Here is an 18,112-nt window from a genome sequence, read left to right on the forward strand (position 1 = left end):
AGAGCTCCCCACGTCCAGGCAGCACTTGTAGGCTGGGGCCTGGGGCAGGAGGGCTACCACAACCACCAAAGAGCACCCAGCCTCGCCGACGGCCACCTTTTCACCAGAAAAGACGAGACGAGTCCAGGAAACTACGGTACGGTCCCGACGGCCTGGGCATGCACGCGCTCACGTGGGCTCACTTGAGAGCGAGCTCAAAGGCTATCCACGGTTGTGTTGACTTTTTCCGGTGTCACCTGCTCTGCTTCGGCGTAAAGCGACTGTCTCCTCGATCCCCTTTGTCACTTTGGCCGCGCTATTTTACTGCATTTTTGGAAGGTGCACTTTGGCGATGGCGTTTTTCCCATGGTGAATGATGGAGGTCGGCACTGGCCTACTGCTCCAGGACGTCTCCCCCATCTCTTGTAACCAGTGAGTAACCAGTAACCGCATGGGTTGCAGGGTTGGTAAACCCACGTGTACTGGCAACGGTACTGTATTTGGAGTAGAAAATTTCCGAAAGCTTCGAGCTCTGGGTGCCCTGCTCGATCGCCAGTTGCCAGGTTGATACGGGAAGGCGTGCACCGATTCCTCCGATTGGTTACGGGAGGCGAGTAGGCGACGAACTCGCAACATTTTGATTCGGAGCGCCGCAGCGTGGCGGCGTGCACGGTGCACACGGCTGCCCCGCCTGTCTTCTCTGTTTTCGGCGCGGCGGCGTGATTCGGAATGAATGATCCTTCCGTTCTGTGCACCAAGAGCGAGGCAATTCAAGTGCCAAGCGGCGCCCGAAGTCCATGGACAATTGGACATTGACCAGAGGGACACGCTCGACGACGGTGACCGCCAGCTGCCGGCGGCGCCGCGCTCCCAGCGCGATACAGGATTTGGGATTGGAGTGCGAAGCAGGTTTCAGCGCCGTCACATCAGACCTACAGAGGATTCCGCCGGATAGCGCAGCGGGTGTAGAGGTGGCGAGGAGCCATTCTTGCCCGCAGCACGACGGAACGGAGCTTGTACGTGTAGCTTCAGGGCCCGGCAAAGAACAAGCAAGCGGGGCATCTTTTTCTCTGTGGACCCAAATTTCCTAGCGCTATCGACGGCGGCATTTTCCCCGTCCCCTTGGTTCTTGCCCCCCGGCGGTTCTCCGCCGCCCGTGCGTGCCGAATGTGTGACACGGGGTGCCTTTGCGCAGGCTTTTCTTTGATTCGGAAGCAAACAGAGGTCCTGTTTGTATCCGCTTAATTCCTGCTTATTGTTGGAAATAAGCCATAAGCGCACCCAAATGTTTTGATTATTTCCCACTTGCTACGTAAGCCGCTTAATGCACAAGCTGTGAAACAACTGGCATCCGGCTTATTCTGTACGCGGGCCGGGAGACGCTTCTCCAATAAGCAAAGCAAATTTTCCCCCGCTGCCCCTCACCCACCGACACCTCCAGCCGTCCGCCCCCGCGCCTCCCGCGACCGCTGCCGGCTCCCGACCGCCACCGCGGTCGGTCGCCAGGTCCCGCCGCCAGGCTTGGCCTGCCGCCGCCGCTAGGTTCCCGTCCGCCACCGCCGCTTGGTTCCCGTCCGCCGCCGTCACTCCCGCGCCTCCCGCGACCGCCACCGGCTCCCGTCCGCCGCCCGATCCCAGCGCCGGCGCTCGGTTCCGTCCGTCGCCACCGCCCCCGCGCCTCCCGCAACCGCCGCCGGCTCCCATCCGCCGAGCTTGCCCCCGCCGCCGGGCTTGGCCCCTGGCCGTCCGCCGCCGCTGCCCCTGCAACCGACGCCAGGTGCCATCCGCCGGGCTTGCCCCCGCCGCTGGGCTTTGCCCCCGCCGCCGGCTCCTGTCCGCCGCCGCCACCCCTGCAACCGATGCCGGGTGCCGTCCGCCGGGCTTGCCCCCGCCGCCGGGCTTGGCCCCGCCACCGGGCTTAGCCCCCGCCACCATTCAGCCTTAGGGGCATTCAGGTCAACTTACCAACCAGGGCAGACAATCGACACAAAATAATCAGGATTGCCAAACACCCTGCTTATTCAGACAGCAGATTCTCCAGACAGCAGGCTTATCAGATAAACTTACTTACCAGATAAGCGAGTTCCAGAAAAGCGTATACAAACAGGGCCAGAAACTGTGTGCAGCATGGCACGAGTCATCCATCCCTTTAAGACTGGGTCGGGAATTCGGTATTGTGGGATTTGCGGTAAGATATGATGGGCCGGTAATGGGCTAGCGCGGCTGTCCATTGCTCCTCGCTCGCTTATGATGTTGTTTGTGTGAGTTAGCGGTGGACTGGGCTATCCGCATGCAATTGATGGCCTGCGAGAACAGAGATGCTCGTGGGCTGAATACTCGGGATGAGTTCTTCTTCGGGCCATGTTCCCATTTCCTTTTGTTTCCATCACTATTGCACCTACAAAAAATTAGCGATTCAGCATGGCACGGATTTGTTCAAACAAGCACCGTATGTCCGTATTAACTGATGGCTAAGATAAATTATCGGCAAACTTATTTCAAAATATGAAAATTGGTGTAGAGGAACAAGACGTTGGCTTCTATCCAGCACAACACACGGCAAGTCTGCAGCGACACCTCACACCTCCGTGTCGCCGTCTGAACGGCCGGCCAGCACGACGACGCGGCGGACAACGCCAAGCGGCCGTCCGGCGACAGCTCCAACGCTCTGACAAGTGGGGTCCTTAAACTACTCATTACTGCGGGGCCCGCATCCGCACGCCGCCCCTATGGGCTGGTGTGGGTCCACCAAGACCGTGATTACGCGACGCCACTGTACTTGGGGCGGGCGGCCATGAGCCACCACCAGGCAAAGCTGTGGACCGCACCTCCTCACTCCTCACTCGGCCAGCTCCGCCCTTCGCCAAATCTATCCGATCTGTGCACTGTGCAGCAATCTCTCTTCAGCGCACGAGGTTAGCTTCCTCTCCCGCTCTAATAAGTTCTTGCAGATTCGTTTGCTCGATATGTTTGTTCTCGAAATGCGGTGAGAGTGAGATGGGTTTCGGATGCTTGATCTGTGTCTTGTCGCGACTCGGGTGGTTCTGTGGCGCTGCATCAGAGGAATTGGGCGTAGATTGCTGGAAGAGATCAGTCTGTTCTTTTGCATGAATAGATCTTTCTATGTTTTTTTAACTGGAAGGGACGAATCTGTTCTTTTGTGGGAAGGGTGATCTGTATGTATTATCGTAGGTAGGATAATCATCGTTAGTATAGTGCAGGTCCTGTTTTGGCTCCGGACATTAGGATCTCGATCTACATGTGTAGTTTCAGAGGGGGTTGCAGTTGTGTTCGTATAGTTTGAAATTGTGTTGTTGTAGTTGTAGAACAATGCTAAGGAGTTATGATGACATGAGGAGTCCATGTCTGAGTTGCCAAAATTGGCTAGGGACTGCGGGTGATCCATTTTCGCAGTTCGCGTGTTTTCTGGTATATGTGTGTGGGATAGTGTAATTGCAATGTGGTATGCTTGCGTGGGGCCTGATCCAGCTATATTCTGTGAGTTCCTTTGTTAGGAGCTTGTGACTTGTGAGCATGTATGCGCGACGCAACAAATCTGGAAAGAAGGACGCATCTGTCTGTTATATGAAGGCTCCTCTACCGTATGCCATTGAAGAGAATCATGGTGGTTGCTTCTTTGACGATGACGACGATCTTGCAGAAGTTCTTCAAGATCAGGTTGGGTACCATTTCCTGTTCTCCGTTTAATTGGCTGGCCATGTGTTCCTCTTACGTGTGCTTCTGATGTTGTGGGAAGCCTAACCAACTTAGTCAAAACATTACAGCCCTTTCCTGAACTTTATCACTATAAACTAGGTGGATAAAAACAATCGAGTGTTGGTGAGATTTACCAGAAATGGTTAGTTGATGCTTGTTTTGAGGAATCGATTGTAACTCGTAAGCACTAGTTATGATCTTGAATCCTAGATTTGTAAAATGGGCTGACTGAAAAAAAAATTATTACTGTTTTGCCGATAATATGCATTCACACAGGTTTGTCATGGACTCATGGTAAAATAGCTGATTCATAAATTTCTGTTTTACTAGGACGATAAGCTGGAAGGTTGAGTTCTTAGCTCAAAGTTTTTTTTTTGAAAAGCTTGGCAGGAGCGCTGCCATATCATTTAAGAAGAAGAAGCAAATAAGTTCTTACATAGTGTATATTACATAATAGAAGGAAATACTCTTGCATAAAGGAACTAACATGAAGAAACTAAGAAACACTAGGCCCTTCTATGGCCAACTCAAAGTTAGAATCCATGGAACACCCATTTTCATGAAATTGGCAACAGTGTGAATTGCTTACCTTTTGCTGCATGGTGCTTATGACCATTTTTTTGTAGTGCAACTGTTCAGCATCATTTGACAAATATGACAGATATATATATTAACTTGCCTGTTTGTGCACTCTGTTCAGGAAATATTGTATCAATTAATTCAAGGAAATAAAGGTAGCAGTTCATCAAGAACTCATTCACCTCCCAGTTCTAGCTATGGCCATGATAGGACATCAAAGGGACGAAAACCAGAAGTTGTAAAGTATGACTATGAGTTGCAACTAGCGGTTGATGAAGCTTTAGCTAGAGAGTTGCAAGAAATGGAGGGTCAACTAGCCAAAACTTCACTTTATGACAATAAGGGTTAGTGCATACTCATGTCGGAGTCAGTATGTTTCTCAGGTTAAGTGCTAATCTGTTGTCTCAAATTACCTGTTTAGGAAGAAAGCCAATATCTTCTTCATCATCTGATAGGGGCCATAGTTCTGCAAGCAGACCTCCTCAGGTATTTGTTTCTGTCAAGTATTTTGTCAATTAATATGCTCTTCGGTTTATTGTGCCAAGCACCAATGTGCAGGTAGTGGAGGAGGATGGCATTGATCCCGATAATATGACTTATGAGGTGCGTTCTATCGAGTCATTTTATAAAACTTTTGGTTATGCTTCCATCACTTTTATGTGCCAGCTAGCTTTTGGTTCTAATGACCACTACCCTTTTGCTAGGAGTTGCTTATTCTATTTTATTGTTGCCTTATAGTTAATGGTATTTATATTATAAAGATTTATGGTCGAGTATTAGAAAAATGGACTATTCTCTTTTATCCCCTGTGCTACAAGTGAGATTGGTTGCTCAATATATGCTGGTAAACTAGGTTATATTGTTAACCTTGCATTTCATTTGTTGGACTCTTCATGATTTCAGGAACTACAACAGTTAGGGGAAGCCATTGGTACCCAAAGCAAAGGGCTGCCTGAAAGTGTCATAGCACTGTTACCAACTTCAACTTGCAAAATTAGGATATTCTCAAGAAAGGAAAAACATGAAGAGTAAGTTTGAAGGCTGATTAAGAGATTATTAACTTTTCCTGTTTCTTGCTCAACAAATTTGTATATTTGTAAGTGCAGTTGTGACCCACGATTTTTACCCTAATATGCAACACCCTGTTATACTGTTTAATTGTAGTCCAAGGTTTTTTTTTACGAATACCATCTTATAATCTTAAGTTGCAACCTTTACATTGTTCTACCATTTTTTTTTGAAGAATAATAACTAGGATATCCTTTGGTTGCATGTTTGTATTGACTTGTGTAGTTATGTTGTTTAGGAAACAAACAATTTTGACACCCACTTCTGTTTGTACCTATGCAGATGTGTGATCTGCTGTATGGCTTACAAGAACCGAGATAGGCTAACTAAATTGCCCTGTGGACATCAGTATCATCAAGCTTGTGTTGCTAAATGGTTACAGATCAATAAGGTAAGCTACCTGGTCTTTAGCTTTTTAATGGATTTAGCGTACAGAACTTGCTGGCATTTGGCATAGCTTCTATTCTTCTCCTTTTTGCTGTAGTTTCTGTGGGTGGGTGCTCATCAGTTTGCCCACTTGTTGTGAAGTTATTTTATTAGGGTTTAGGAGTATATCAGAAAGGAAAGCTACTGTTCCTTGCAGATGTTATCGTTTTGTATTGTGGAGCACGGTTTGCCAATCATACTTGCCAGTATATCTTGAGCGTGACCTAAGGAGGTTAAAACTTGAGGAAAAAATCTTACAAGTTTACAAAACAATAAAAAAACGAAGGTAACAGTAAGAGGGTGAACTGTTGAGCAAGCATATTACACGTTCCTTATAGTTATGGAGTAACCATTTGGTATTATTTTTCACTTTAAATTCAACCTGAGAAAGCTGGCATTTTCAGACAAAATGGTTTTACTTTGACACTTCCATACTTGCAACCATGTCTGTAGTTTTCCGCTTGTTATCCTGAAAATGCGTGGTCACTGCTAAGCCTTTAGTGGCATGCATTACGCTGCAGGTATGCCCTGTTTGCAATAAGGAGGTTTTCGGCTCGTAAAATGGGCATTGCAGATTCATCTTATCGCCAGCTCCAGCAACCAACTGGACTGCTGCGGTATATGGCTGTCATTCGTATGAGCATGCTGCATGGTTGCTGAAGGTAGCGCACTGTATTGCTCAAGGATGCAACACCAGCCAGATCAGGTGGTGCCTCGAGGAAAATCAATACGATCACTGCTTCTGAACTCGAGTCACTGGGACATTCAGACTTGATGTCACAATGTAGCTCTTTTTTATTATCTCATTATGTATATTGGTCATGGTCAGTTCATTTCAGTATTTTGGCTCCACCTCATCCTCATTCAGTTCAGCCATACTCTCCGGAGCCTTGCAACGTGGATTGAATCAGTAGCGGCATGAAAATTTAGGCACTGTTGAATTTTTTGTAGTAGCAGCCTAGCACTAGCAGGCACTACGATTAGCCAATGGTCAGATTGCTGGAGTCTGACTTCTGATTTCCTCGGCGGCTCGGCCAACCATTTTGGACTATGGCTGCATCATAATGTTATCTACTTCGGTAGGATTGATCCTTCCGGTACGGGTCATGGATTGAATTCAAACTTATGGATGATTTCAGAAGGATGATGGAATTCCTCGAGCAAGCAGCCCATGCATGGACAAACTCGTGGGTCTCCACGCTACACACCAAGGCAAACTCTTTGTATAATATACTCCACGAGGAGACGAGAGAGCACGGCACGAAACCGCAAGCCTCACGCTCAGCCGAAAGTCGATGCATGCACGTAACTGACGCAATCACAATGCACCATGGAAGCTGGAATGCTGCCGATAGAGTCCGAAGCTAACTGTGTCCGAACACCACCAGCTTGTTACTTAAGTTAGCTTTGATTGGTTGGTGTGTTAGAGCCAATCCTGACTTCCTGTCTTCCTGACGCTCTTGGCGTAACTGTCGTGGCAACTGCTGGATCTTTAGACATGAGGCGTCTATCAAGATAACGAATGCGAGTCGTTTTCCAAATGTGGCCCTCGGATCCCACTAACCTCATCATTCATGCGCAGCCAGTGAACCTGGTTTAGTTTTACCCCAAAAAAAAAAACTGGTTTAGTTTATATCTAATAAGAATGCAGTAGTTGGTAAGGCTTGGAGGTTTCATTCTGAGCGGTGTCAACTACTTCTAGGGAGACATAACCTACGCAAACAAACGCATAAGAACTTGTACGTTGGAGTTTTGTAAGTTTTTATCTAGAATGGAATCGTCCATGGTGGGTACGTCCTATAGATTTCGAATCATTTGTCTATTGTACTACTAATTGATGGCTTGTTCGTGTTTGGACTTGGGAGCTAAAACATTGAAACATGCCCCCTTCCATTTCTTGAAACAAACGGTCCATTTGATTTGAGTATGGGACGTAAACATAGCAGAAGTGTGGATGGGAGTGCCACGCCGGACTGGGCCCCCCTGCGGCCCTGCTGACTTGGATCCACCCAAGGAAAATTTCCGTACCGCTCACCTTAATCCGTTCGGGGCCCATAGGTTAAGGCCGCCTGGTCACACACATGATTACAGACCGGCATGTGGGCCCCTGGTGGTTGTTAATCGTCGTCGATGTGGGCCTCACATTCCGGGGGTGTTTGGGAAACACCTGTTAAAGTTTAACACCTGTCACATCGGATGTTTGGATGCTAATTAGGAGTACTAAACATAAGCTAATTACAAAACTAATTGCACAGATGGAGTATAATTCATGAGACGAATCTATTAAGCCTAATTAGTCCATGATTTGACAATGTGGTGCTACAGTAACCATTTGCTAATGATGGATTAATTAGGCTTAATAGATTCGTCTCGCGAATTAGCACAAGGTTTTGCAATTAGTTTTATAATTAGCTCATGTTTAGTCCTCCTAATTAGCATCCGAACATCCGATGTGACACTGTTAAAGTTTAGCACCTCGTATCCAAACAGCCCCTCCCTCTTGCGGTCTTGCCTGCCTGTACTTGCATTTCGTTTTTTAAGGGACCAGAAACTGAACAATGAACGTTCATCTGCCACGAAACTGGTAATCTATATCTATGTACAAGGATGTTTCTTCCAACCGTCAATTTATTTTCAACCGTCATGGTCATTTTGCAAAAAAATCCTCTTTTTAGTAGGATGTTTCTTCCAACCGTCATTTTTTCAACCGTCGTGGTTATTTTGCAAAAAACCCCTTAGCTTTTTAGTAATCAACCCGCAATCTAAATGCTGAACAGATGGGAGGCTTGGGTGCAAAAAGGAGGGAAGGGAGGGGGTTAAAGAGAAAAAGCTTCTCCTTTTCGTCCCCTCCTCACCTCGTCGTCGGTTGCCCCTGTCGCCCCGGGTCCCCGCGCCACCCCAGTCGCCGCCCTCCATATCCCGCGCCGCCCCCTGTCGCCGCCCGACTCCGTCGCCCCGGGTCCCGGCGCCGTCCCCATCGCCGCCCCTCCACATCCCGTGCCGCCCCGACCGCGCCGCCCCCCGTCGGCGCCCTCCACGTTCCGCTTCGCCCCGACCTTCTTCGGTCCCTTTCTCCCTTCCGAGGCCCGCCCGTCCCTTCCTCTGTCTCTCGCCAGCGGCACGGCGGCTCATTCCTAGCTGAGGTCAATAACGATGTAGAGGTAGCGTATGAGCCCCTTCTGGATGCGGGCTACGGTGGCAAGGCGGATCGGAGCAGGAGGTGGCGACGGTACTGCGCGTGGACTAAGGTCTTGGTGCCGATGGGGTTCTGCAGTATGCAGGAACACTGGTCAAAGTGAGTAGTGAGTATTTTGCATATCTAATTCGGCTTCTGTGGAGAAATTTGTCACTGATGTGTTTTTCTTTATTCTGCGCAGCCGGCTGTGACGACGGATGAGATTGGCAGAGCTGTGCATCAGATGATCATCGACGTAGACGCCTACCCTTCTCCCCTTGGAACGGTGGGTTTCCGAACAATGTCTGCACGTCACTGGACGAGTGCACCTGTCATGGAATCCCTGATTCTCGCGAGCTACAGGTTGATCGATTTTTTTTGGCTTTGAATTGCTTTAAGTGTAGCAGATGCATTTCTTGTTGAGCCATAAAAGCAGAATAACATACTATAGTTAGTAAATATTCTCGTAAGTAACTAGATTGCATTATAACAATTGCAAACTAGCTCTGAAACAAGATGTGTCAGTTGGTACAATTGCTGAACTTAATTTTGAGCTGAACAGTTATGCTTGCTTCGACTGACCTTGCAGGATGGAGACATTATCAATATTGATGTTATTTGTCTACTTGAACGTATGTGCTACAGCTGTTCTTTTCCTTATCAGCCACCATGTTCCTTTCCTTGTCATCGCTGTGTTCTAATGTGGTCGATATGGTCATTGCTAATCTTCTCGCTTTGTAAAGTGACATGGAGTGTTGCTCTAGGGATATCATGGGGACACCTCAAGAACATACATTTGTGGAGATGTTGATGAATCTACTAAACAACTTGTCAAGGTGTAATTCTGCTGTTCCATCTTCTGACTACTTATCTAACACATTGTTTGAGCCCGTATCTGAATAACCTGCCTTTTTTTTCTGTAACAGGTCACTGAAGAGTACATGATGAGGGGCATATCAGCCTGCAGGCATGGTGATTTAATCATATATATCGTTATTAACCATAACATGAAAAAAAAATCTATTTTTAAAGAAATTTAAATGGCACTCGAATTCCCTGCTTGGGCTGTGAATCAGGTGTTGCAAGTGGGCTGGGCTATAGGCCCAAGGTGATGACATAAAGAAAAAAAGGATAAATTCGATTTAAATAAGGCTTCTATGTTTGAATAATTATGAATAAAATAACGTAGAATGTAAATAATAAAAAAATATAGATTTAGGGTAATATAAAAAAAGTAAAATTGAATTTTTCTACAATTAAGTTATTTAAAGTAAAGCCAAAACTAAAAAAATTATCCAATGCCCGTAGCCATGCATGGCAAGTCCATGCATTAATTAATTAATTTGCAAATATCTAAGTAGATATTACTCTTAGAACTCTCAACTACAGCTATTCCGATCCTCAACCTAATAAAACTCAACTATAGCTATTACTCTTTTATAAATTATCCAAATATAACATCAAAAGTACATATTAGGTCATATTAAAAATGATTAGAGTCATATTAAAACATGATTAGATACATGTAGACCATATTATATAGTATGGTAATATATCGATGTAGTTTTCATGTACCCATAGTAACGCACGGGTATTTCTACTAGTAATATTAAAGTGCGGTTGTTTCTTCCAACCGTTGAGGTCATTTTGCAAAAAGTTCCCTCAACTTTTTAGTAGTCAACCCGCAGTCCAAATGCTGAACAGATGGGGGGCTCGGTGGAAAAAGGAGGGAAGGGAGGGGGGTTAAAGGAGAAAAAGCTTCTCCTTTCTTCCCAACAGGGAGGCGAAGGAGGGAGATTGGGCGCGGGCAGCTGGCAGTGTAGGTGGTGCGGCGGTTGGCGTCCTGGGCTCGGCTGCGGCCATGGAGAGGGGAAGGAGGGAGAGTGTCAAGGGTGGCCCGGCCGCGCGTGCGGACTGCGGAGATGAGGTTGAGCGAGCTCCGGCGGCGCGCGGTGGACGGGGTGGCCGCTTCGCATGGTGGACGAGGGCGTCTGGACACCGCCGCCGTATGGACCACGGCCACCGTGCCCATCGGCCCGCGCCGGCCACTCGCGAAGGCTTTAGCCACCATCTGCCTGAGCAGGCCACGACTGTCGCCGCGCGTCGGGCCGCGGCCACCAGTGTCGTACGCCCGCGCTGCACCGCTGCCTCGAAGGCCGTTTTCTCCGGCCAGGCTCCCCCTGCGGGGTCACGTATGTGCAAGGCCATGGCCACTGTCACTATCCACCTGCGTTGCGGCATGGCCCCGACTGCCCGTCTCTTCCCCCAACTGTGGCGACCGAACCATCAAATGCTCGGGGAGATAGCCTCCAGGGATGCTCGCTCACACCTGCACTCTCCTCCGCCTGCTGCTTGTGGGGCTGCCGCCGTGCTGCTGCTACGGTGCTGCCTGAGGGGGAGACGAAGACCGAGACAAGGGAGAAAGAAAGGGAAATAGTGCTTGTGGTCGCCGGAGCCGAGGAGGCTGAAGATGAGAGCAAGGAGCTCCTCGGGGAGGTCGGCGGTGCGGTCCTCCCCTGCGGCCTCATCGGACCCCTGGCGGGGGCGCCGCTTGCACCTCGCGGTCGCCGTCCGTCGGGTCAGCCGAGGGACGGTGAAGCGGTGGCTGGCGGGTGCGGAGGCGGCAGAGGAAGAATCGGAGGGGGGACGATGGCGGCGGAGTGTGAGGAAGCGGAGGGAGGGTCGAGACGGAGATGGAGTGGCGGTCGGAGCGTCGAGCACCCGGAGGCGGCGGGGATTGCAAGCCGCCCACCCAGGTATAATCTCACCTCGCCAATTTACACCCGAAATCGCGGGCTTAAAACGCAGGATGCGGATACGAGTAATGACTCCAATTAATTGACACCCGATTCAACAATTTGAAATGCTTTGCAAACTTTGAGCGCACGATTCTAGATGGACCCGTCGGCGGTGGCCGCGCCAACCGCGGAGACAGGCGCAGGCGTCCAGACGGCCGCATCCTACTTGACGGCGTGGATGGCGGTGGTGAGAGGGCGGTGGAAGCAGCAACGTAGGATAGGGAGCGCGCGAATCAGGAGTAGGGAGGCCGTGGAGCAGGAGGAGCGGGCGCATCGGGAGTGGGGAGGCCATGGAGCAGGAGGAGGGGGAGGGGGTGGAGGTGGAGTGCGAGGCGGGGAGGCCGCAGTGGCGCGGAGATGGCGGCCACAGCGGCCATTGTGGTCGGTCAACTGGGGGGTGAAGTCGGGGGACGGTGGGATGCACCACGTGGCGCCGAGAAAGCTGGAGGAAACGGATGACCGCAGGGGGAGGGATGTGTGTGGGTCAGTTGGTTTGGTGATGCAGCCTGCCAGAGAGGTGAACGGGCTCACACACGACCAGCCCACGCTCCATCGCAATCATAAATTCACAAGGTGATAATTCGTCATCCACTAGAGACTGCATCAGCAGCACCATCACCATCAGAAATGTTGCCTGCATCACTTTTTCTTTTGATATAAATTCCGAAAATAATTACGGTGAAACAACTAGAGTTCTTTAGAAATTATTATATTTTATTCGCCCATACAATATTCTAACATAAAATTCAACTACCAGCTATCTCTTTTAGTACATATGTCCTTCGTCCCGTAGACAATTAACATTTCTTTTTCTAAAAAATATGCCATTCGTCCGTAGCAACGTACGGATACATTTGCTGGTCCAAGGCAGACGTGCCGAGGCTTATCCAGGAAAAACCCCACCGCAAAGCGAAGGGAAGTTTGCACCAAACATCCGTGCGGCACCCGGTCGACGCACGCATGCGGCCGCTCGAACGCGTGTGCGCTGCTCCGCCTCCGCGCGCGGCTCCAGCCTGCCTTATCATCTCCCTCGGCGAACATCGGCGACGGCCGACAGCCTCGTCGTGATCCCTTTCTCTTTCAGCGGGCCACTTGCCGGCTCCGCCCGCTGCCACCCCGATCGCAATCGAACGAGCAGAACTGCAGAAGGGTAGGGTCTCGCTGGCCAGAGCCGATCCTTCCAGGCCTCCACGCTAGCTGTTGGGCATCTGCGTCTCGTCGCTACTATGCACACTCCTGCCGATGAATCGAAGAGCGCAGCATCTCCTCTCTGTGTCGATCGCGACGCGAGCAATGCGACCGGTGATATTTTAGAATCTATCTGGGGCAATCAGAGACGCCTCGCTTTCGAGCTCCTCTTTTTTTTTCCCCTGACGAGAACCTGGTTCCTGGGTGGTTTTGGCTTGGCCGGCCTCTCTGATTGCAAAGGGGCATGCAGCTTCGGCTGTAGAAGAAAAGTGCAGCTGATTCAGGCAGGCATGCCGACGTGGATGCCTTTGTTGCTTTCGGTACTGGTCCTGCCAGAGATTTCCATTACATACTGTGGCTTTCATCGTCGGTTAAGCTGTCAAACGATGGTGTTGTCGTCGCTAAAAAAGGGCTGAATTTATGATGTACTAGTGCACTGATTTGGTTGAAAACAAGGGCGCAGTTTGTGTTAAGTTTCGTCCACGTCACAGAAGAAAGGTAAGCAGACAGGTTGAGAGAGTGAATTGATCTGATATTGCCAGCTAGTACTCCGTACAAGTTAAGAAAACTATAAGTAGTCGTTCATTGCTAGCCGGACAAATGTTGCTCTCCGAGGACGTTTTAAAGACGAATGCCAAGCTTGTATCCATCATCCGGTGCAAAAAGCAGCATTTTTCCTTTATTCAAAAAATAGTTATTCGAAATGGTTTTAAGGATGCACACACACTTAGCGAAGGACAGTTTTCTTTTAAAGTGGACTTTTAACTTACATGGTGACAACAGTCGATGTTAACAGCGACTTAAACTATCTGCATGATTACGAGTGCGTACCAACTTATCTGAATTGGATCATTCATGATATTTTTTGTACAAGGATTATCCATGATGCCAGTATTTTTTATGCCACCACACTACGGACACTGTTGATACGAACCACCTCATGAAGCGAACTACCAGAGCCATGACGGCACATCAAATCCACACGACACCAAATTGATTGCGCGGTTACACCTAATCAGTCTTGTCCCCCAACTCCCTCTCGGATCTCCATCGCCCCCACACCGCAGCTAATCTTTAGCCAAAACAATGCCGCGGACGACGTGGCGATGATTTGCCAAAGCAACAAATATCCACTTGAGCCAGTTTTCCTTGTCCAAAACCATCGGCCTGAAAAGCGCGCTATTTTATACGGCCATCACCAGGTCAGCAAGGCACCAGGCGCCTAGTTCTCTCCTCCCTCCGTCGCAAGCCACTCCTCCAAAAGTCTTCTTCCCCCTTCTGATTCTCTACCGAGGCGTGTCGCGCGAAAATTCTGAGCATTTTGGGTTCTTCAGGTGGAAAAGATTTGGTCTTTTGGGCTGGAGTTGATGTCAAGGTTGGCCGGGAATCTGGTCGCGGCGGCTGGTCTGAGGACGAGCTTCTGATGTTTCTTTCGCCGCTGCAAGTCAGTTGAATTGGAGAGGAATTGGCGGTTATCCAACCGTCCCCGACCAGATAGAGGAGAAAGGTGTCCACGCATTGGAGCCGGAATCCGAGGAAACGGCCCAGCTCCCCCGCATTGCTCGCGTCGAAAATTTGCAATTTGGATGGGGGCGGGCGCGTCGAGCATGGTAGGGCCGGAGGGGTACGGCCGTGGGTGGGGTCAGACGTCGCTGGGCGACATGCCGGAGAGCTGCGTGGCGGCGGTGCTGCTCTACCTCGACCCGCTGGAGATCTGCCAGGTAGCCTGCCTCAACCGGGCGTTCCGGGGTGCGGCCTCCGCTGACTGCATCTGGGCCGCCAAGCTGCCCGCCAACCACCGGTACCTCGCCGCGCTGGCCGCCGCGGCCGACGACGACTGCGGCTGCGACGGCGCGGCCGAGGGCAATGGCCGGTGCTGCTCCTCTGCCGCGATCAAGAAGGAGATATACGCGCGCCTGTGCCGGCCCACCCCCTTCGACGGTGGCACCAAGGTATCTCCCTTTTCTTTTCGATCATATCTACCAACAATATAATGTGTTTTCTTTTTGTATCCAACCTTGTTTTCTTTTTGTAAGAGGATGACTTTTTGTAAGTCGACCAGTACAGCTCACTTGTCTTCAGTGATGTTTGTTCGTACCTTTTTGTTCTACCTCTGTTGTGATAATCTAATTAAAAGCAGTTATGTGATTAGGAATTTTGGATTGAGAAGGACAAGGGAGGTTTTTGCATGTCCATCTCCTCAAAGGCTATGTCGATCACAGGCAGAGATGATCGGAGGTATTGGAGCCACCTGTCCACAGAGGAATCAAGGTACCTGCTCTTGCTTCTATTTTTCCAAGTAAAGTTAAAATTATATTCCATTAATCTGTTAGCAGAATGAGAAAAAAAATCATGGAATGCTTGTCATGTCATAGACTCATAGTTGTATATGGTCCATAATCACTGGTTAATTAGAAATTCATAATTAATTGCTTGGCTTTTGTTATTTTCATTAGCAATCTGATGAACTTCTGACCTCTGTTGTTCTTTTCTATGGATCGTTTAATGTTTCTGTTTCGTTATTGCCATGAAGGTTTGTTGTTCAAAGCTTAAAATAACTTCGTTTAGTGCATGTATCTTTCTTTCGCATACCTACCCAAGAAGCAATGTGCATCGTCTACTTTTGTGATGATTGATGGTGTGTTTTCCTAACCAATAGGGTGCATGGGACATTCAGACAGATTCAGAATGCCCGTCATGCCAGACAACTTACCCAAACTGTTTGTAAACTGACAACGTTGCAAGCCAGTCAAGTACTTGGATCTTGGATGGTGATTGACACTACTGACACCAGTGGTTGAATAATTGATGGGTTTTAGTAGTTGACTCATCAAGGAGTCGAGATATATCTTCACTCGAACTGAATTTGAAAAATCACTAACCCCATCATCCAAAACTCTCCCTATTGTGAGCTGATTCATTGTTACTTGTGCCATCGCATTGATAGTTTTGCACACACAGTTACTCAGATATCTTCTTAAAAGGAAATTCACCTTGCATTGCATGCTCTGGTGTTGTAACTTTGTCCATCCTATCATTATATGTTCGAGCTGTATCAATTTCGTATCCAATCTTTTCTGAAGTCACTGAATGCGAGATGATTAAACTGCTGTGTTTTTACTGAAGGTTTCGCGGTGTTGACTATCTTCAGCAGATTTGGTGGCTTGAGGTGTGCGGGGAGATTGATTTCTGCTTCCCCGCTGGTTCATACAGCCTATTCTTCCGGCTCCATTTGGGTCGACCACACAAGTGGATGAGCCGCCGAGGCCATGCCTCTGAGAGTATTCACGGTTGGGACATCAAACCAACACGGTTCCAGCTTTCAACTTCGGATGATCAGTACACCGAGTCTGAATGTTATCTAACTAAACCGGGAAGATGGATCCTTTACCACGTCGGCGATTTTGTCGTATCGAGTTCAGATGAGGTGACGGAGCTCAAGTTCTCTATGATGCAGATTGATTGTACACATACAAAAGGTGGCCTGTGTGTTGATTCGGTCTTCATATACCCCAAAGATCACCGATATGAGGAGGAGTGCATATTGTGCCAGAAAATTTTGTAGGAGCGTTTGCATGGATTGGCTAGCCTGTTTCTTCTTCTTTGTTATGGTCATTCTTGTCCAAAAGCGTAGTGTGGATATTCTTTTTCCAAGAGTTTTGCATGGACATAAGGTCTTGTTCTGTATTTATTTTGTTTTTCTAGTGTTAGTCAAATAAGTAGGGAGGTCAGGAAGACTAGATGTAGGTATAGCGGTATATGATTCAGAGTGCTTGGCGCCTGTATGTATATGTTTCATTTGTTTTCCACCGGAATATATAGCATGTTTAGTTCAATAACGCCTCCCCGTTATCTCTGTGCAGAGATCTTGTGTTTGTATGTGATTGGAATTTGGGTAGACTGATGTTTCCAGTCTCTTCCGTTCAAATCTGCCTTTGCTAATATTTCGTGGTGTGCTCGCTTTTCCTCATGGCATTGGTCGTTTTAGCTTGCCATGTGGTTGAACATGCAGTCCTATCATGTTCCTTGGATTGTCGGAGCATTTCGATTTTGCTGATCTCTTGCAATAGCAAGTGTTAGTGTTACCGAGTTAGCTCATCGAAATTGCTTCTCGCCTTGTTGATTTGATGATTGATGCAAAGCGTGCGGAGAGACACGATTGGAGGTTCCGTTCAGTTGCCGTCCCAATTCCCAAACTCCAAACGAATAACTGATGAACTGAAAAGCGGCTGCTACCTTTTTCTGGGCTGTGCGTACTCCAAGGCCTCTTCTTGGGCTGTAAAATCAAATGGTGGGCCTGGCCTTCTTTTGTTGGGCCTTCTTATTCCTGAAATATTCAAGGACTCATTGTCCTTTTCAGTATTCTATATATCAGTTTGTTCATTAATTTGTTGTACTGATGAATGCTATTCAAAGCAAGGAACGTGGAAATTACCACTACAGTTGAGCAGGAACCGCAAGAGTACCATCAATCTGCATCGACTATCGATACTAGCTTGCAGGTCCCTTCTCTACCTGACGAACTAACAAGGTTCAGTGCAGATACTCTCGCCTATTACAGGTTGTAGTCTCAATGAAGTGGCAGCTTTTTTTCTTCTAATTGTGCCTGTCATTTTGATGCAGTTACTTGCGGATGGATACAATCTGTCAGAAATCCAGTTAGTCTGTAAACCTTCAGCCGCTAAGGTCTTCTCTAAATTTGGCCTGCACCCCCGGTCCTTATCTCAGTAGCATCTAGGCAATTCCCAAGTGAAGTCCATCTCATTGTAATTTGTAACCTTATCCTTCATCCGATCTCCTACAATTTATACAGACATTGCTACAGCATGCATATGCATAGTATATTCAGATAACTACAAATACATGCCCTTTTTGTGAGCTCAAGGCATCAAATATTTTAGCGACCCATCACATCTCAGAAGCACTGTAGTACCTCTGCGATTCAGAAACTACGAGTCCTACGACAAAATCCCGCAGCGAATGGGATTCACGTGGCAAGTGTACATGTTCACGCCTGAACACGGAGATTTACGTGGCGGCGCCAGCCAGCCAGCTCGTGCCTTTGGGGAATGGGAACTCGCCGAGAGTTTCCTGGTCACGGAAACGTGGCAAACCAAGCCTGTCTTCCATCTGATAACGTAGGATCTTGTCCGTAAGCACCCGTGGTCATCCATTTCGGCAA

General features: G+C 48.5%; 2 protein-coding genes across 2 annotated transcripts; both read left to right on the forward strand.

The window, feature by feature from the left end:
• Positions 1–2,734: 2,734 nt before the first annotated feature.
• On the forward strand, positions 2,735–6,864 carry LOC101775338 (E3 ubiquitin ligase BIG BROTHER-related). Its single transcript, XM_004976480.4, has 8 exons — positions 2,735–2,894; positions 3,495–3,657; positions 4,397–4,619; positions 4,697–4,761; positions 4,834–4,878; positions 5,179–5,303; positions 5,626–5,734; positions 6,291–6,864. The coding sequence occupies exons 2-8, from the start codon at positions 3,514–3,516 to the stop codon at positions 6,327–6,329; spliced, it is 750 nt and encodes a 249-aa protein (XP_004976537.1). The 5' UTR covers positions 2,735–2,894; positions 3,495–3,513; the 3' UTR covers positions 6,330–6,864.
• Positions 6,865–14,051: 7,187 nt separating this feature from the next.
• On the forward strand, positions 14,052–16,769 carry LOC101775746 (F-box protein PP2-A13). The gene is made up of 3 exons (XM_004976481.3): positions 14,052–14,882; positions 15,083–15,201; positions 16,057–16,769. Exons 1-3 carry the CDS (start codon positions 14,517–14,519, stop codon positions 16,493–16,495), a joined length of 924 nt encoding a protein of 307 aa, XP_004976538.1. The 5' UTR covers positions 14,052–14,516; the 3' UTR covers positions 16,496–16,769.
• The last annotated feature ends 1,343 nt before the right edge of the window (positions 16,770–18,112 follow it).

Source organism: Setaria italica, chromosome VII, assembly GCF_000263155.2.
Source record: "Setaria italica strain Yugu1 chromosome VII, Setaria_italica_v2.0, whole genome shotgun sequence".
NCBI classification, from domain to species: domain Eukaryota; kingdom Viridiplantae; phylum Streptophyta; class Magnoliopsida; order Poales; family Poaceae; genus Setaria; species Setaria italica.